At 45.4% G+C, this 17,481-nt stretch overlaps 1 protein-coding gene and 1 long non-coding RNA gene across 4 annotated transcripts in view; one reads left to right on the top strand and one right to left on the bottom strand.

The window, feature by feature from the left end:
* PNPLA7 (patatin like domain 7, lysophospholipase) overlaps positions 1 to 17,481 on the bottom strand; it is a 339,713-nt gene that overhangs the window by 20,733 nt on the left and 301,499 nt on the right. For all 3 annotated transcript variants that reach the window (XM_073558322.1, XM_073558321.1, XM_073558323.1), the window contains 6 exons: positions 12,305 to 12,423; positions 5,049 to 5,205; positions 2,946 to 3,062; positions 2,777 to 2,846; positions 941 to 1,057; positions 488 to 636 (listed from right to left, as the gene is read on the bottom strand). In XM_073558322.1, coding sequence (XP_073414423.1) covers positions 488 to 636; positions 941 to 1,057; positions 2,777 to 2,846; positions 2,946 to 3,062; positions 5,049 to 5,205; positions 12,305 to 12,423 — 729 coding nt within the window. The remainder of the gene's footprint in view (positions 1 to 487; positions 637 to 940; positions 1,058 to 2,776; positions 2,847 to 2,945; positions 3,063 to 5,048; positions 5,206 to 12,304; positions 12,424 to 17,481) is intronic.
* Positions 8,665 to 17,481, top strand: part of LOC141068773 (uncharacterized) — a 37,337-nt gene continuing 28,520 nt past the window's right edge. The window contains exon 1 of the long non-coding RNA XR_012226496.1: positions 8,665 to 8,734. This is a non-coding gene — a long non-coding RNA (uncharacterized lncRNA). The remainder of the gene's footprint in view (positions 8,735 to 17,481) is intronic.

The raw sequence follows: 17,481 nt of genomic DNA, 5'->3' as shown, positions 1-17,481 counted from the left end.
TGGTGCTTCAGCCACAGCTCCTGTGCAGATCGATATGTCTCCATGTAGACAGTCTATACACTGCCCCTGTGTAGTCCTATCGGCCACCCATATTCCTTTATATCTGTTCTCCATCGGGACATTTGTTAGGCTACAAAAGTATGACACAGATGGAGGGAGTACAAGCCTGCAGCCATTAGTCTGAAGAGGACGTGAAGACACAATATGGGTGGATATTTTTATTGACAGCAATCAGCGATGTTTCTTCATTTTTAATGCCTTTGCACAATCCGTCTCATAACCCAGAGTTGTCTATGGAGCTTTAGCCTTCAATTTCCTTTGGTAGGTAAGCAGCTACATATGCTGGATGCAGAGTCTACTCCGATTTATTCCAGCTGAACGCTCGGCTGCTCTGAGGCTTCCGCACCACTTGATTTGATGGTCAGTGTGAAGTGGGTGCTCTCCAGGGGATGGAGGCACAGTTCATGTAGTACATGCGAAGTCTCACCTTTACACGCTCTGCAAGTGGATTCCACCTTTTCCACAGTAACCACCAACCAGACAGGGAGTCACCATAGTTTGTCAGATCAGTCTCGTCCCTGCTGCCCACATCAATGGCTAGAACCACTTTGGCACCCATGGAGCGGGCAACATCGGCTGCCAGAAAAAAAGTAGCAAATAAATTAACCTGTGACTGCGATGAGCTCTCATTGTGTGAAATCAGAATCCTCATCACTGCATATATCGTTGGCTTTCTTAGAGTTCTAGCATATGGTCAAGGGCGAGTGTCTTACACCTACGTACTGAGATGTCTAGCAGTCTCTTCTCTCCTTGCATTTGGCTAGGAACACACAGCGACATTTAATTGCAGTTGGCCCCAGTATTGCATTTAATTGCAGTTGACCACAGTATTGCCAGATTACAATGGCGTCCTTATGGATTTTGTAGCCACACTGCATACCTGGTAGATTGTTGATGTAACCTCCATCCATTAACAAATGCCCGTCTTTGGGGTCACAGAGTGGGGGCATGTATCCAGAGAGAGACATGCTGGCACGCACATACCGCCAAAGGCAACCTGCATAGAAAGGAGCAATATGAGAATGCAGGAAAGTAGGTGACGAGAAGCAATGATCAGTCCATTATATAAGTGACAGATGAACATTCTCACCATCATCAGAGAATAGGGTCTGAAGAAATGATGATGGGATAGTAGTACCAGTGCTGATAGAGTACAGAGCATTGCATGCCATATTCATATCATATCAGTGTAATGTGAAGCTCACAGTGACAACGGCCCATGTAGAGCAATTATTAACACATTCATATACTTCATGTGAGACAATCTCCATCAGATCCTTGATGCATAATAATGTATGGAGAGCAGCGAGTTGTGGGGGTCCCACGCTGACACTCCACCAGAACCTGTCAATATCCTCCAATCATTCTGCCATTCATTTTATGCCTTCAGGAGACCCACTGGGGTGGCCCTGTGGTTGTTACATTCCCCGCAGAATACAAGCCCCCCACACATGTGCTGCTCTTTACTACATGCTGAGCTTAATTTAAAGGGGCAGTGTCAACAAAATTTGTAATCTGTAATGTGATATGGACAGTCTTAGAAAATGTCATAAGTAGAGTTGAGCGAATTTCTTCGGGTCCCTGCTTATTCGGCAAGCTATAGCACTTACTGAATAAGCTACAGCGGGAACCTGGATACATGAAGCACACCGGTGCCTCGGCAGCATGTTTTGCTGCTGTGTCACAGTCACAACACATGTATGGAGAGCTTGTGTGTTGGACTCGCCCTGCATGTGCTGTGACTTTGATGCAGCTGCGGCGCTGATCAGCTCCATGTATCTGGGTTCCCACTGTAGCTTATTCGGTAAGCGCTATAGCTTGCCGAATAAGCAGGGACCCGAACAAATTCGCTCAACTCTAGTCATAAGCCCTTAACTGTATACTATTGCATGTATAATACTTTCTCAATAAAGACCCCATACCTGGAGCCCCCTTAGACTGGTCCACCAAACTTTAAAAAACTTAAAATTGGCATTTTAAAGAGCAAAAAGTTTGCTGGATTTAAACCATTGATGTCCAAAAGGAGTCAAACATCAGGTATCTTCCTCTTAAAGATAAATGGATGACAGGAGTGCAGGTGAAGTGCCATCCCACCACCCTTATGGCAATAATAACAGGTTATTTCTGGAAGGACCGAGCTCCCATCAACATCTCTTTATATAACCGGCAATGTCGAGAAGCTGCAGAGGGTCCATAGGACTCTATTGTGTGGGTGGTGAACTGAGAATTAATGAAAGCAGTGAAGTCCCTGCTATCTCCATGAGTAACCTGACGGAAAATCTGAGGCAGAGCTTTGAATGTGGGAAGAGGGTATAATGAGGATGGATAGCAGCGAGATAAGAGAAGCTCCCAAGTAGAAGGGCAGAGCTGACAGCAATCATGTTACAGGAGATTCACGTACCTACCTGTAGAACTTAACATCATGTTCTCTTATGTGCTACATAGCGAGAGGCTGGGGGATTATCAAATTAGTCAGATAAAGGACCATCGCACACAGTGGGCAGAGCAATCCGCCAGACAGTGAGACGTGTACACACAACGCACGGGCAGATTGCTGTGTGTCCGTAACAGCCAGAGGATGCAACTTATTTCCATGGATGGCTCACTGATTTCAATGGGGCTATGAAAAGTATTCTTCCTCCTGAAAACTTTCCACACAGACGGCGCTTGTTTTGGGGTATTGCATAATAGTTCACAAACTGAGACAGCTACCTACCGTCTGTGTGCACCCTCATGGTAGAAGCAGTTATGTCAGTAGTGATGTTGAAATATGGAATCCACAGATCCTAAAAGAGAGTGAGTTCAATCACAGGTGTTTATAACATCTGTAGTGTACGCACATACATTGACACTCACCAGGAGTAGTAGTCCCAAAGGGCACTCACCTCTATCTGCTTGTCCTTGAATATGCAGCTGATGCTGTTATTGAAGGCTGCCCCCGAGAACATGGAGGTGATGGGGTAGGTCAGGTCTAGGACTTTCTTGAAGACGGATGTCATGTCCTTGGAGGAAGAAGAAAGCAGATGTAGTGACTTTGTATCTCGGCGATGGATGTATAATCCAACTTACAATATGGTATCTGTAGTTTATCACCACGACTATCAGATTAAAGGTATCGCCCCCCTCCCAAATCCACAGTTAATACGCCAAAAAGAGCAAGATCTGCAGTGCCGGCCTCCTTCTCTATCCTCTACCCACATGCCTTCTGCATTACTGCCTTTACCCGCCACAGCTTGTACCACCAACAGGCCCCGCTGTCTTAGCACCATGTCTGTGGTGTCAGTCTTGATAGAATCTGGATGGAGACAGACTGGTTGCTATGGACAATCTGCCTTTACACCCTGATTAAAAGACTGTGGTTCTGATATTGTGTCTATGGGAGCCCACACAGACCGGTCAGCTATTCATTTCAGGACTTGCAGCAAAGAAGCGGAGGAGCATCATCGATTATATTAAAGAGGAATATATTTTACTTTACTTTGCACAACAACGTCCTATTCAGTAATTTCACCCACAGGCCTCTATTTTTATAGGGAATCTAAAAAAGGATTCATACTCCCCGAACTACGGGTAGGTGTCACTATGTATATATATGGCTATACGGTGGCATTTCAGAGAAAAACATACTTTTAAGACTCAGTCATTAACTGGGTGACTAGTCCAAGAGGCTGGTCCCCTATGGCTTCTCCCTGCAACCTGTACTATAGGGGAGAAGCGCCAGGTATCCATCTCGGACTAGTAACCCGGACGGCTCGGTCCCAATCTGTTTTACTTAAATGCCGCAGCATATGGTAACTATAATGACTGTGGTTTGGGCAGCGTGTATCAACTTCTAGGATCCCTTTAAGTAAGTCTGCAAAATGTATACCATATGTTCCACCTTGTCTGCTGGAGGCTTTAAGTGTCCTGGTTATGTAGACAGACTTCACAGGGTGGTGTCTGGGACATCACATGTGTTACCTATGCTATGAGCCATGACTGCAGGAAAACCTAGAGTGAAGTGGAAGAGCTAACAGCCCATGTCGCCTCTGCTACCTTCATCCAGCTAAGCCCAGATTGGACTCACGTTCCGCATTACATTTCACAGGGCCTCATTTCCATTATGAAGACATTGCCCGGGTGCTCTGTGCAGCGCTACCAATCTACGGGATGGGAGGAGAGTATGGGAATCCTGTCCTGACATACAGTCATACCAGTTAGTTCTTGGTGACCCACTTAGTGCCATGTCACAGAGCATCTAGCTTCAAATGAGCGCTTCCCTTTATACAGCTCTGTTTCAGCTCTGCAGCCAGTAATGCAATTATTAGATATGCTGCACAGGTAGGTATAGTATGCAGCATGCAAAGAAAAAAAAAAAACACAGAAAAAGGAGCCTCTCCAAGTGATGGCGGATGAGTGAAGAGGGATCAGCATGGTAATGATATCAGTAAATGCTGCTGTGCATTCATTAAGCCAAGCTGATTAATTCTGGGCGAATAACGAACATATACACCACATAGTAGCGCTACTATCACCAGCGCTACTGTTATTTCAGTGGTATGGGGAGAACTGTGTCTGCCAGACAGCGCTGGAACAGCTTATCTTTTCCTGTAACAATAGGATGAGACAGGCAAAAATGACATTTTGCAACCTCTAAGCCCCCATAGGTGATGCCCAACAGGACGTCTGCGCGGTTAGCAGATACAGTAATAGGAGAGATTAGCAGGTATTGTGCACCACTAATCATAGAGGTCAATGCACGAGAAAGCCAAGGAGTAACTATAGGGCACACAGGCTATAGTCACCAGTCATAAGTGACGAGGTTATTATATACCTTGTACAGTGGCCTCATGTTACACTGCCGACTGCAATGTGTCCAAAGATATTCAATATAATTGTTGTTAATTATTGTACAAGTGAGCATGGGACTGGCTGCACTCTGTTTTGTCCTCACGCCTAATTGAAAACTGTAAACCCTAATAAAGTGGCCTCTTTGAGGAGCGACCCACCATGCACCACTCCCGGGCTCGGATCTTCATGCGGTTGAAGCTGCGCTCCTCTGCATACAGCGCTCCCATAAAGGCCCCGATGGATGTCCCTCCTATCATGTCGATGGGAATACCAGCTTCTGTCAGAGCCTTGATGATTCCTACTTGAGAGCAACCCCTGAGAACAAATAAAGACGGATCAGCGAAATATCTGCCACAAAAATATAAGGCTGAATCCTTCCAAAAGTAGATACAGCTCTGGCCAAAATTAAGAGACCTCCACATCAAATCCCTGTCATGTACAGCCCATTCTCCAGACCTGAACCCCATTGAAAACCTCTGGAATGTAATCAAGAGGATGATGGATAGTCACAAGCCATCAAACAAAGAAGAACTGTTTAAATTTTTGCACCAGAAGCAGTGTGAAAGACTGGTGGAAAGCATGCCGAGACACATGAAAGCTGGGATTAAAAATCTTGGTTATTCCACAAAGTATTGATTTCTGAACTCTTCGTGAGTTAAAACATTAGTATTGTTGTTTCTAAATGATTATGAACTTGTTTCCTTTGCATTATTTGAGGTCTGAAAGCACTGGGTTTTTTTTTTGTTGTTTTTGACCATTTTTCTTTGTCAGAAAAATATACAAAATTTGGTGCTTGGAAATTCGAAGACATGTTGCCAGAAGTTGATAGAATAAAAAAGCAATTTACATTTTACTCAAAAATATACCTATAAAGAGAAAAATCAGACATACTGAACATTTGAAAGTGGTCTCTTAATTTTTGCCACAGCTGTACAAGGGGGCACTCACATAGGTTTATAGTCCTTGCACACCCAGAAAACCTCCCTTTTTATGCCTGTGGCAGTGAGTGCAAAGTAGAAAAAAATGTTTTCCCCTCCCACCCATCTTCATTCGTTGTTCTGAGGGACTTTGCCACGTGAAGATCAGAAATAAAATCCATTTTTTTCCCAAAGTGAACGTTCACGATGAGCAAAGTGTCCGGGCGGCACAGTGAGGAGACTACTCTCCTCGCACAGACATCATACCACTTGGCTGGCATTACTTCATTGTAAATGGAAATTTTGGCATCCACCAAATACATGCAGATTACAGACTGTCAGATGTGAGGCCGATGTACACACATCTCAATTTCACTGACCTTGAAGTGATTGGCAGGCGTTACCCACAAGGGTCGTCTCTTTTTGTCTGCACCTTGATCTGCACAGAACACGCCACCCCCTGCTAATCCTACAAAAGCCACGGTGATCCAATGGGACAAACTACTCAGAGTTGGACGCATTATTCCCATTTTGGAGACTGTAAAGCTAAATATCATCTTATTGTATAAAGTCTAATTAGTCTGCATCTTCTATAGCTAAAATTCATCCGGCAGACACAAATTCAGCCTCCTCTGTACCCGATCACTACAGAAATAAAGCAGCTCTGTGTGTGACATTCATGATTTCCTCTGCTAAAGATTTAAGGGGTTTATCTATTGTTTGAAGCCCCAACTTCTGATTTGTAGGCAGCAAATCATAGAAATAGGGATCAAATTTGTTTAAACTGACAGAAAAATGCCAAAATTACTTATACAAGGGCAACCTGATATCTTAGCTGGATGGCGCCTGATAGATGTCATAAACAGGAACGGTGCAGTATAAGTCTACATCTGTGGGACTGGCCCTATAGAAGCGTTATCTGTGTGCAGCCCCCCATTATAGGCATGTGACTGGCTGCTCAGCAGCACTTTACACCACTGCGCCATGTTACATTTTTCATTCCGCCTAGAATAGTTTCTCTCCTACCTCTGAACTTTACATAGAGGCTGCACAGAGCCACGAGGGTGCCTGAAGGATGGTGCATGGATAATGTGGATAGTAAACAAGACTAATGTCTGTCCCTTATTTCCTATATGCGCCCCAGATGTAATCACAAGTCGCAGCACAATTCCCATGTACACAGCGGCCGGCACAGATGAAATGCACGTCAAGAGTCTGGTTTAGGACATAAAGATCGCTGCGGGTAATGTCTGCACCATGTTTATTCCATGTTGATGGCTGATTATCTGTTGTATGCACTAATGTGTGAGCGACTCCTGGAGTAGTTACATGACTTGAACTGATGAGATTTACACAACACAGGACCAAGCTCATCTCCTACATGTCATCATCTCTGACAAGACCTCTCTTGCCGTGATTTTCGTGTAATCCGTTAATGGCATCATGTGATGGATCTGCAGACGACCGTAAAAGCTGCCAGCCCGATCATTTTCAGTGTGTTCATGTGTCTTATGTAATGTCATCTGCATGGAAATAACACTAGCAATGGGAAAGTGATCCATAAACCACCACAATCAGCTGCAATACGATTACAGAGCAATCTATCTGCTTCACAATCAGACATCACTATCAGGTACAGCCATCTTTAACTGTATAATATGCTACAAAATAGACTGACTGTATAATGAAGTGATGGCAATACATTACCACAAATGTATGCGAGTCATGGCAGGGACGATATAGGATAATAATGTGTTCTGGATCATAATCTGCAGATGCAGAGCAGCAGCCAACCTTTACTATGGTAAATGCTGCATTAAATGACACTTTTATGCCTTAGTTTGTTACTGATCAGTACAGCAGACCCCGTTCTGTCCCACAGGATCATGTACCTACCCCCAACCTTACTGGGAGCTGATCGGCAGAGGCCACAGAATGGATACAAGGGCCTAGGAGAAGGGCAGCCATAGACCTGTAATGGACTGTGCTGCAAACAAAACGTTAATTCTGGCTGGAGCTGCCCTATAAATGGAATTGCTGTTATGGCACAGGAATAACGTTCCCAATTCATCAGTCCTAATTAATATTTCCAATTACATAACAGGATCGGTCCTGCAGGAGACAAGGTAAGATGTTGTGCTCACATACGATCCAGTACCTATAAATCCACAGACGATGACACACAGCCATCACATGATGGCTAAACAAGGCAAATCAGTCGTGGAGGATCTTAAGTGCTGCCTTTGGGCAGATCAGGGAGACTGCGCTCATTATTCATTCATCTACCCAGTGTGCGCCGGGCAAGCTGGAAAATGTTACCTCCGAGGCAAAGTGCCAATCAGACAATGGAGACCTTCTCATGTCATTGGTCACTCCAGTTCTCTGCCTCTACTGACCTGAACTAACACGTGGGATTAACAACCATCCGTCAGCAGCAGCCAAAATAGCACACACAGCTATCACCATGGCATACAACTAGCAACAATCATTTCCGAATATCTGGAGGACTCAAATGGATTATGTTGGAAAATAGTTGAGTCTTAGGGAATTCTGGGAGTTGTAGTTTACCAGATTTTTGAAGCGACTGGTCTAATGGCATATAATAATAGCTTCTGATCTTATAAAATCAAAACAACATCCCACCCCTAAAGGTTACACTCTTTACAGACTGTTAAGAAGGCCACCCATAAAGGCCTGTTGCACAGCTGCAACATGTATAGCGATCCCCTTATAAAGACATGATTCTGCTCACAGTTGAAGATGACAATGTGACGTTTGCCCTTTAAGCAAGAGACTATAACAGATGCACTGCCTACGCGCTGAGTACAAATGTGCATATGTGGGGGTGGCATTGTGTTTGAGGAGAGCTGTATCCTCTGCTTCTACAGTCCGACCTGAAATTCCCTGCAGGACGTAAGACTATGGAGGTAAGAAAGCGCTGTGGGCTGCCAGTCCTTTATGTGATCCCTAAAGTGGTAAATGTGCTGCATGGCAGTAGAAATGATAATGGAATGAATATGCCAATTCATCCTTGGCCGGTCATACTATTACAGTTACCTGCAGGTGAGGGAACAAAGGGTCTTTTGTATCACAAACCAAGAAAAGAAAGGCTGGAGAAAATCCTGTAAGTAGCTCAGGACCGGAAAGGTCATTAATAAACTCTGACAGCATGTGTATCGTTTACACTAATGTTAATATTCCTTGGAACGGTTCCCAGAGAATCGACTTGCTATTAAATTGACAGGATTGGATGTCTGGCCAGAAATCTGTACGGCCAAAAAAAAAAAAGAAATTGTAAGGAAAGTGGGATACAGGGTTGTACAAGAATAGAATACATGGCTGCTGCCTTACAGAAACAGCGCCACCCCGTCCATAAATTGTGTGTGGTATTGCGACTTGGCTTCATTTACGTCAAGGGTACAAATCTGTAGTACCAGAGTCAACCCATGGATGGGTGTGGCGCTGTTTATGCAAGAAAGCAACCATGTTTTTTAGAAAACTTGTACAGCTCCTTTACAAACAAGGTCACACACACTGTTTGCCGTAAGGGTGGTCACTTCCACTTTGACAACCATCAGCCTAGAACTCTTGCTCTTAAATCAGCACTCCAGGATTTTAGTTTTCAGTGCAAACTACAGTATAAAAGAATATGATTTCTCCACTTGTGATAAGCTTTTCCCTATCGGCTCTTACAAGTAGGAGGCAGGGAACAGGCTGAAGTAGAATCTCATAGGATACACAGCAGGAGATGCTGTACTACGCACTCACAGATAGTATAGACAGCCAGTGTCAGCAGAGTTTTATCCATCGTATGCCAATGACAGAAGAGCTGCAAACCAATCCATAAATATTGTGCTTTTCTGGGGTGTAGCCACCCTTAGTCATACTCACTATTTACAATTATCTAACCTCTCTAACTCACCCTCCCCTCTTTATGACCACAACCTACTTCCCTCTCCTCTGCGGGTGCACAATCCCCATTCCACAAAGTTCCACACCCTCACAGAAATCTCAAACACCTTGATCTAAATTCACTCTCCAAATCCCTACTCTCTCTTGCAAACATAAGTTCCTCACAATGCAGATGCTGCTGCTGCTATATCTAATACCACAACACCTGCTGTTGTTGAATTGGTTGCCCCCGTCCTCACACATACTAAAGCTCAAACAATCAACAGGCAACACTGGCACACCAGCCTGACTACAGAACTGAGGCGGACTTACAGGGTTGCTGAGTGGAGATGGAAAAGATCGCATTCCAAAGAGAACTTCATCATATTCAAACAGTTCCTCACTACTTTTAAGTCCACTTTCACTGCAGCAAAACAAACATACTCATCGCTCATATCCTTCCTGTCTCACAACCCTAAACTGCTATTCAAAACTTTCAATTCTCTCCTCCATCCCCCAGCATGTCCTCCCTCTCCACTCATCTCAGCTGAAGTCTTTGCCTCATTCTTCAAACAGAAGATTGATAACATCAGATAAAGCTTTTGCCTAAAGTCCTCACAGCCCCTTCTCATAGCTACCCAGCCCTCCCTCCTCTAAAACCAGCTTCTCCACCATTACAAAATATCAACTTTCTTCTCTACTCCCCAGATCACATTTCACCACCTATGCACTTGATCTCATCCCATCCCACCTCATTCCAAACCTAACCCATCTCTTCAACTGGTGTCTTCCCCTCATGATTCATACATGCCTCGATCACACCCATCCTCAAAAAGCCCTCCCCTGACTCATCCTATCTGTCTAGCTATCGTCCCATATCACTTCTCCCCTATGCCACAAAACTACTGGAAAATACAGTTCATTTTGAACTGTCCTCCCACCTCTCTTTCTGCTCCCTCTTTGACCACTTACAATCTGGCTTCCAACTACATCATTCCAACAAAACTGTCCTGACTAAAGTCACCAATGACGTACTAACTGCAAAATCAAAGAGACGCTACTCTGTCCTCCTGCTCCTGGACCCATCCTCTCCCTTCAATACAGTGGACCATTCCCTCTTACTACAGATTCTTTCATCTCTTGGCACCACAGACATGGCTCTATCTTGGATCTCTTCATACCTAATAGACCAGACATTCAGGTTTTCCCACTCACACATGACCTCCTGATCTTACTCCCTGTCGGTGCCCCCAAAGGATCAGTTCTAGGACTGATACCCTTCTCCATCTACACCTTTGAACTCAGAGTCCCACAACTTTCAAGAAGTTGTCCACTACTTTGACAACTTTTTCCTCATCCACTCACTTGGCCCCCATAGAATAACAAAGGTTATATTCACCTCTTGTGCTGGCACCCTTCATGCGGTGTCGGCACTCGGTCTCTCATGCTGTTGTTGTGACACGTGATGACGGCGCCCACTAAGCGCTGGTGTCGCTGTCGAATTGAGCAGGAAGAAGTCCGAGACCAGCTGCAGCACGGACTTATTTTCATGTTCGATTTGTCCAAAGGTGAGAACAGTGACTCCAGCGATAATTGGGTGCCGGCGTCACAACAACCGCACAAGAGCCCTGGGAGAGCGAGTGCCGACACCGCTGGAATAGCGCTGGCATGAGAGGGGAGTATAGGCTTTATTAGAGCATGCCCTCATCATCTCCCACCTTGACTACTGCAACCTCCTGCTTTATGGCCTCCCATCTAACACTCTTGCACCCCTCCAATCTATCCTGAAGTCTGCAGCCAGACTAATCCACCTATCTCCCTGCTATTTCCCGGCCTGTCCTTTAGGTCAATCCCTTCACTGACTCCCCATTACCCAGAGGCTCCAGTTCAAAACCTAACCATGGAATACAAAGCCATCCACAACCTGTCTCCTCCATACATCTGTGACCTCGTCTCCCAGTGCTTACCAGCACGCAACCTCCGATCCTCACAAGATCTCCTTCTCTACTCCCATCTTATCTCCTCTTCCTACAATCGCATACAAGAATTCTTCCGTGTATCCCCCTACTGTGGAATGCTTTAACCCAACAAACCAGACTCTCGCCTACCATGGAAACCTTCAAAAGGAACCTGAAGACCTACCTCTTCCGACAAGTGTACAACCTGCAGTAATGATCGCTTCATAAAACTGCTGTACGACCAGCTCTACCCTCACCTATTGTATCCTCAGCCATCCCTTGTAGATTGTGAGCCCTCGGGGGCAGGGTCAGCTCTTCTCCTGTACCAGTCGTTGACTTGTAATGATCAAGATTATTGTACTTGTTTTTTATTATGTATACCCCTTTTCACATGTAAAGCGCCATGGAATAAATGGCACTATAATAATACTTTAACTGGAACTCCCACATCCTGAGTGTAGTTTCTTTCAATAGCAGGCCACAGGATCATAAACGTGGCAAGTCCTGATTCTTTTCATGTCAATCTATGAATGGGCAGAACCCAAACAGAGCAAATATATTCATTTATCTATAATTGCAAGCGATCGACCGATTTACCACTTGGAGGAAGATAAATTCCTCACTGAAGAAGCAAAATAAAACAGGTACCTCGCGCCTCCTCCTCCAAGTACTAGTGCGATGGTGTTCCCAGTCAGGACACGGGCCAGGCGAGAGAAATCACAGTGACGCTCTGGTGGCTTCTGAGACACCCGCTCATACATCTCAATCTGCCAAAATAGGAATAAAACAAACAAATAAAACAGAAAACATACAACTTAATAAATCCCAATATACAATATAAATATAATAGTAACACAAATAATGCCATCAGATTGTTGCTTTTTTTTTTTTTAAGATTATAAAAACTGTGTGACAACTAATATGGCCGCTGCTATTGCCCCCCCACTGAATGGCACGTGAGCCTAAAGGTGTGTCAGCAGCAGAATGTGAGTGGATCTGCAGACATATCCATGTAGAATAATTATTCCCTGATGGAAATGACGTTACTCACTTTCTGTCATGTTTATTAGAATGTAAAGCGCTGCTAATTTGGGGTTAAGTGACTGTAAAGTAAAACAATTGTCGGCAGCTTCCTCCTTCTTAATCATATACACAATTCCACCAGTAAGAATGGAGAATATCAGAACAAATCCCAAACTGAGTCTAGATAGCAAGACATAAGCCGGGGCGTCTCATTCCCTGCATGCACCGTGCGGACACACCAGTTGGATGGTGGAAGCTTGACAGGAGACAGTTACCATAGCAACTCTAATATTATAATCGCTTATAGAGGAGGTATAAACATGGCCGACAAAACTGCACCAAACAGGGTTATATGTATTTTGCACATACCAGACTAAGGCCTCTTTCACACATCAGGTTTTCGCCGTCAGGCGCGATCCGGCGCTTTTGACAGAAACCGGATCCGGCGAAATGCAATGCCGGATCCGGTTTCCCCCCCATTGACTTGCATTTGCGCCGGATCGCGCCGGATGGCCATGCGTTTCATCCGGTTTTCGCCGGATCCGGCAATGTGTCGCGATCCGGCGTCTGGAAAAAACGGAGACTGTAACGTTTTTTGTCTCCGGCGAAAAAGCCGGACACGCCGGATCCGGCGCGTCCGGCTTTTTCACACAATGAAAGCCTATGAGCGCCGCAATGCGCCGGATCCGGCGAAAGCCGGATTCGGTGGCCGGATCCGGTTTTTTGGGTCTGAGCATGCTCATTAGCTCTGCCCACAAGACATATATAAAAGCAAGACAGTGGGACCCACAGCCACACCCAACATGCCACCCAAGAAAGCAACCAAGCGCAGCAGGAGAAGGCAGGAGACCACTGCAGCACCATCAGCACCACCACCACCCCAAATGGAGCAGCAAATGGAACATGCTGAGGAGGGGAGGCCAGCAGCAGATGAGAGACGGTAATTATCAAATCCCCCATTCCTCCAAACTAGGGCTATTGAATATCAAGATATTCATTGGCCCTTTGTTTCTCTTTATTCAACAGCCGCCCAATAGATGCAGCAGCAGCAGCAATGGCAGCAGGTGGAACACCACCCACAGGCATGGAGTGTGGCCACCAGGAAGACAGAACATCATCTTCTGGGAGCCCTCCCTCGCATTGTCAGCGTTTGACGGTAAGTTTTTATTTCCAAAATCCATCATCTCTGTAATATATGTCTATTCATTGCCTTTTATTTCAAAACAGGATTCACAAGATGAAGAGGAGCTCCCAGAAGAAGAAGGAAGGGGTGGACAGACACTTGGAGTGGGCTCACAATTGGTAAGTTTTTTGCATCAAACGCAGAAACACAACATCACACTACACACAACACATAGAAAACAATGTTCTGCAGACCACACACAGCAAACAAATGCCTACATCCAAAGACATAACATTTTTTGTTTTCTTCTCTAGTCTTCCCAATCTGGTGCTCAGCCAAGAGGTCCTCGCAGTGCCTCCCAGGGTCGTCGGCGACAGCAACGCGGCGGTCACCAGCGTGTAAGTATAAATATTTTTGCTTTGTTTTTTTGCACTTTTTATTTAATTTCTTTTTTGGAGGCTAATTATGTTATTTTTGTCTTTTTCTTTAACAGCCTTCACAGCGTGCTCCCGACTCTGACGGTGAGGATGGAGGACTCGATGTGGACCACCTCATCGATCTCGTCAGAGAAAGGGAGCCGCTCTGGAATATGGCTGACCGCCGCCACGCTGACCTTATCGTTACCCGACGACTCTGGGAGGAAATCTGTTCGCTCCTTGTGGGCCGCTGGGAGGACCTCGATGTTCGGGCCCAGATTAAAGAGCGTAAGTATATACAGTACCGGTTGCTTGATGTAAACCAGTGTTTCCCGAACTCCAGTCCTCGTGGTCCCCACGGATCATGTGTTCAGGATTTCTATTTACTATGGAAATCCTGAAAACATGACCCCTGGGGACCATGAGGACTGGAGTTTGGGAAACACTGATGTTTTATACTAACCACTTTGTCCTTTCTCGTTTCAGGGAACAGAATTGTGAATCGGTGGCGGTCTGTGAGGGATCGTTTCAAGAAGGAGTTCAATAAAGAGATGCGGGCCCCGAGTGGATCTGGAGGACGCAGGAGCAAGTACAAGTACGCAGAAGCCCTGTCGTTCCTCCGGGAAACAATGGTCACTAGAAGGTAAATATTACACACCACATGTGAAAAAAAATGTTAGATGTAACTTTTTTTTTCAGCCAGGGCCATACCATGTCAGTATTTTAATTGTTTTTTTTTCTCTTTATTCCACAGCACGGTGAGCAGCACTCTGGAGCCTGCACGATTGGACCCTTCTGAGGCGATCCCTGAGGAGACCGGCACCGAGGGACACTTCGACCGCCCCGGTACATCTGCACCTTTCCCAGCCTTCCCACACATTCGACCCATCTGTCCCATCCACCAGCACAGGAGCATCGTGGCCGCCTACATTACATGAAGCTGCTGGTGAGGAGATCGCTTTCCCTTTACCCCACCCTTCTGCCCCTGCCACCTCTAGTACACCTGCGGGTACTGGGTGGCAGCGGCAGAGGGGTCAGGAAAAGAGTTATGCGCCACAGTTCTTGCATCTGAATGCATCTTTCCAGAACTGTCTAAAAGTCTTGTCAGAGCAAATCTCCGCAGGCTTTCAGCAGATCAACTCCAGCATTCTGGAGGTGAAGACACTTCTGCAAACCATGCATTCAGAAGTAAGATCTTCGCCAAACCACACCTTTTTCAGGTCTGTTGTGGAGCGCATGGCAACACTATCTCCTACCCAGCAGATGCATGTAATGCATTCGTGCCACGGTGCTCTACAGCAGGTTACCTCCCAACCTCCACCTCCCACCACTGTAGTTCCTCCACCTGCACCCCCTCCAGCCACTTTCCATCCTCCCCCTCCTATTACATCTGCACCCCCTCCAGCCACTTTCCATCCTCCCCCTCCTATTACATCTGCACCCCCTCCAGCCACTTTCCATCCTCCCCCTCCTATTACATACCAGCAACCTCACCAGTACCAGCAACCTTCCCAGTACCAGCAACCTCCCCAGTACCAGACATCTCCCCACTTCCAGCAACCTGCCCCGCACCAAACTCCTTCCCCGTACCAAACTCCTTCCCCGTACCAAACTCCTTCCCCATACAACTTTCCATCAACATCTGCTCCTACAGTCCCTGCCCAACCCTCCACTCCACCGCCCACCACCTCTTCTGCCTCCCACATGTCCACCCATTCTGTAGCTTTTTCCACACCATCACCTCTAACTGTTCCTTCCCCACCACGATCCCAGTCCTCTCTCCACACTCCCATTGTCGAAGTGTCCCGCAGCCCCTCCAGCAGTATTTCCACCCCACACTACACCGAGTTATAATGTTTTTTTTGTAATAAAAATGCCCATTTGGTTGGTTTCAAACCTTTATTAAAAAAGTTTTTTTAACTTTAAAAACAGTTTACACAAAAAAAAATATTTTAAATAAAAGTTAAATTATTGTTTACACTGGTTGTCTGTCATTTCTTTCTGCAGCGAAATATGTTTAAAAAAAAGGTTAAATACAGGGTATTTAAAAGGTAAAAAGGTATTCAAAACCAGGTATATAACTGTGGGTAAATTTTAGCTTTTTGCCACAGTTGTGTTCCTGGTTGTGTTTGAAGCAAAGTATTTCACCTGAAAAGTTGTGTTTATTGTTGGTGATTTCCTAACAATGTACACAACTTTTGTTAAAAGGTGAAATACTTTGCATAAAACACAACCAGGTACACACCTGTGGCCTAAAGCTAAAAATAGTAAGACCATGACAAGATAGCCAACTTTGGTTGGCAAAGGTATATACTGTTGGTCCAGAAGGTACACAAGTTTGGTTAGGGCACAAATCTTTCACACTCTGTCATCCTGCCAGTGTACTCTGCCTTGAGGTGACATAAAGTATAGTGCAAAATTGTCCCTCATTACTGAAACCGTCACAGAACTTCTAGTGGTAATATTTCCAATGACAACATCCATCTTCGCCAGTAACTTGCTCTTCTCTCCAACCTGCACTTTCTCCTCTACAACCTGTCAAAGAAGGGCTGTAGGAACATGCTATATCTAGTTTTCCAGTAGCCAATCCCGTTCGGAAGGCCACAAGGGACAATTTTAAAAACCAGATCCGGCGTAATCCGTCGAAAAACGGATAGAAAAACGGATGAACCGGATGAGACGGATCCGGTTTTGTCTGTCAAGAACAAGACGGATCCGGCAGAAAACCAGATCCGGCACATCAGGTTTTACAAAACATTTGCCGGATCCGGCATTCCGGCACGACGCCGGATCGCGCCTGACGCCGAATACCTGATGTGTGAAAGTAGCCTTAGTCACTCTGTTACAGATTTTGACATTAACTTGCAGCATGGACAGACCATGGTTTGTGCTGTGAGATGAAATAACCTGAGCAGCGTCTGGCTCCTAGGCTGCAGTCATCCGTACAGGGATGAGCGTCAGAGTGCAGCAATCACTCCTGCAATGAAGTCAGCAGCTAAGAGCGACCAGCAGGACGCTGTGCAGTTTAGTGCAGCCGGCAGCTCAGATCTCGGCTGGTCTGTGCTATGGGAAAAAAGGTCTAATAGAAAACCGAATTTACTGCCAGGTCCTGAACGAGAATATATATATATATATATATTTTTTTTTTAAAGTGGAGATTTGCCGAGTGACAGACACAGGCCCCAATTCATCACTTGTGATTTATTTAAATCACTTTTCTTTATTTTTGTCTTGTAGTATTAGCTATTTTTGGGATGATTTCC

This window comes from Dendrobates tinctorius, unplaced genomic scaffold, assembly GCF_039654945.1.
Source record: "Dendrobates tinctorius isolate UK_male_01 unplaced genomic scaffold, ASM3965494v1 ptg000013l, whole genome shotgun sequence".
In the NCBI taxonomy this organism is placed as follows: Eukaryota; Metazoa; Chordata; class Amphibia; order Anura; family Dendrobatidae; genus Dendrobates; species Dendrobates tinctorius.
This window is presented reverse-complemented; position numbering and strand designations above follow the sequence as displayed.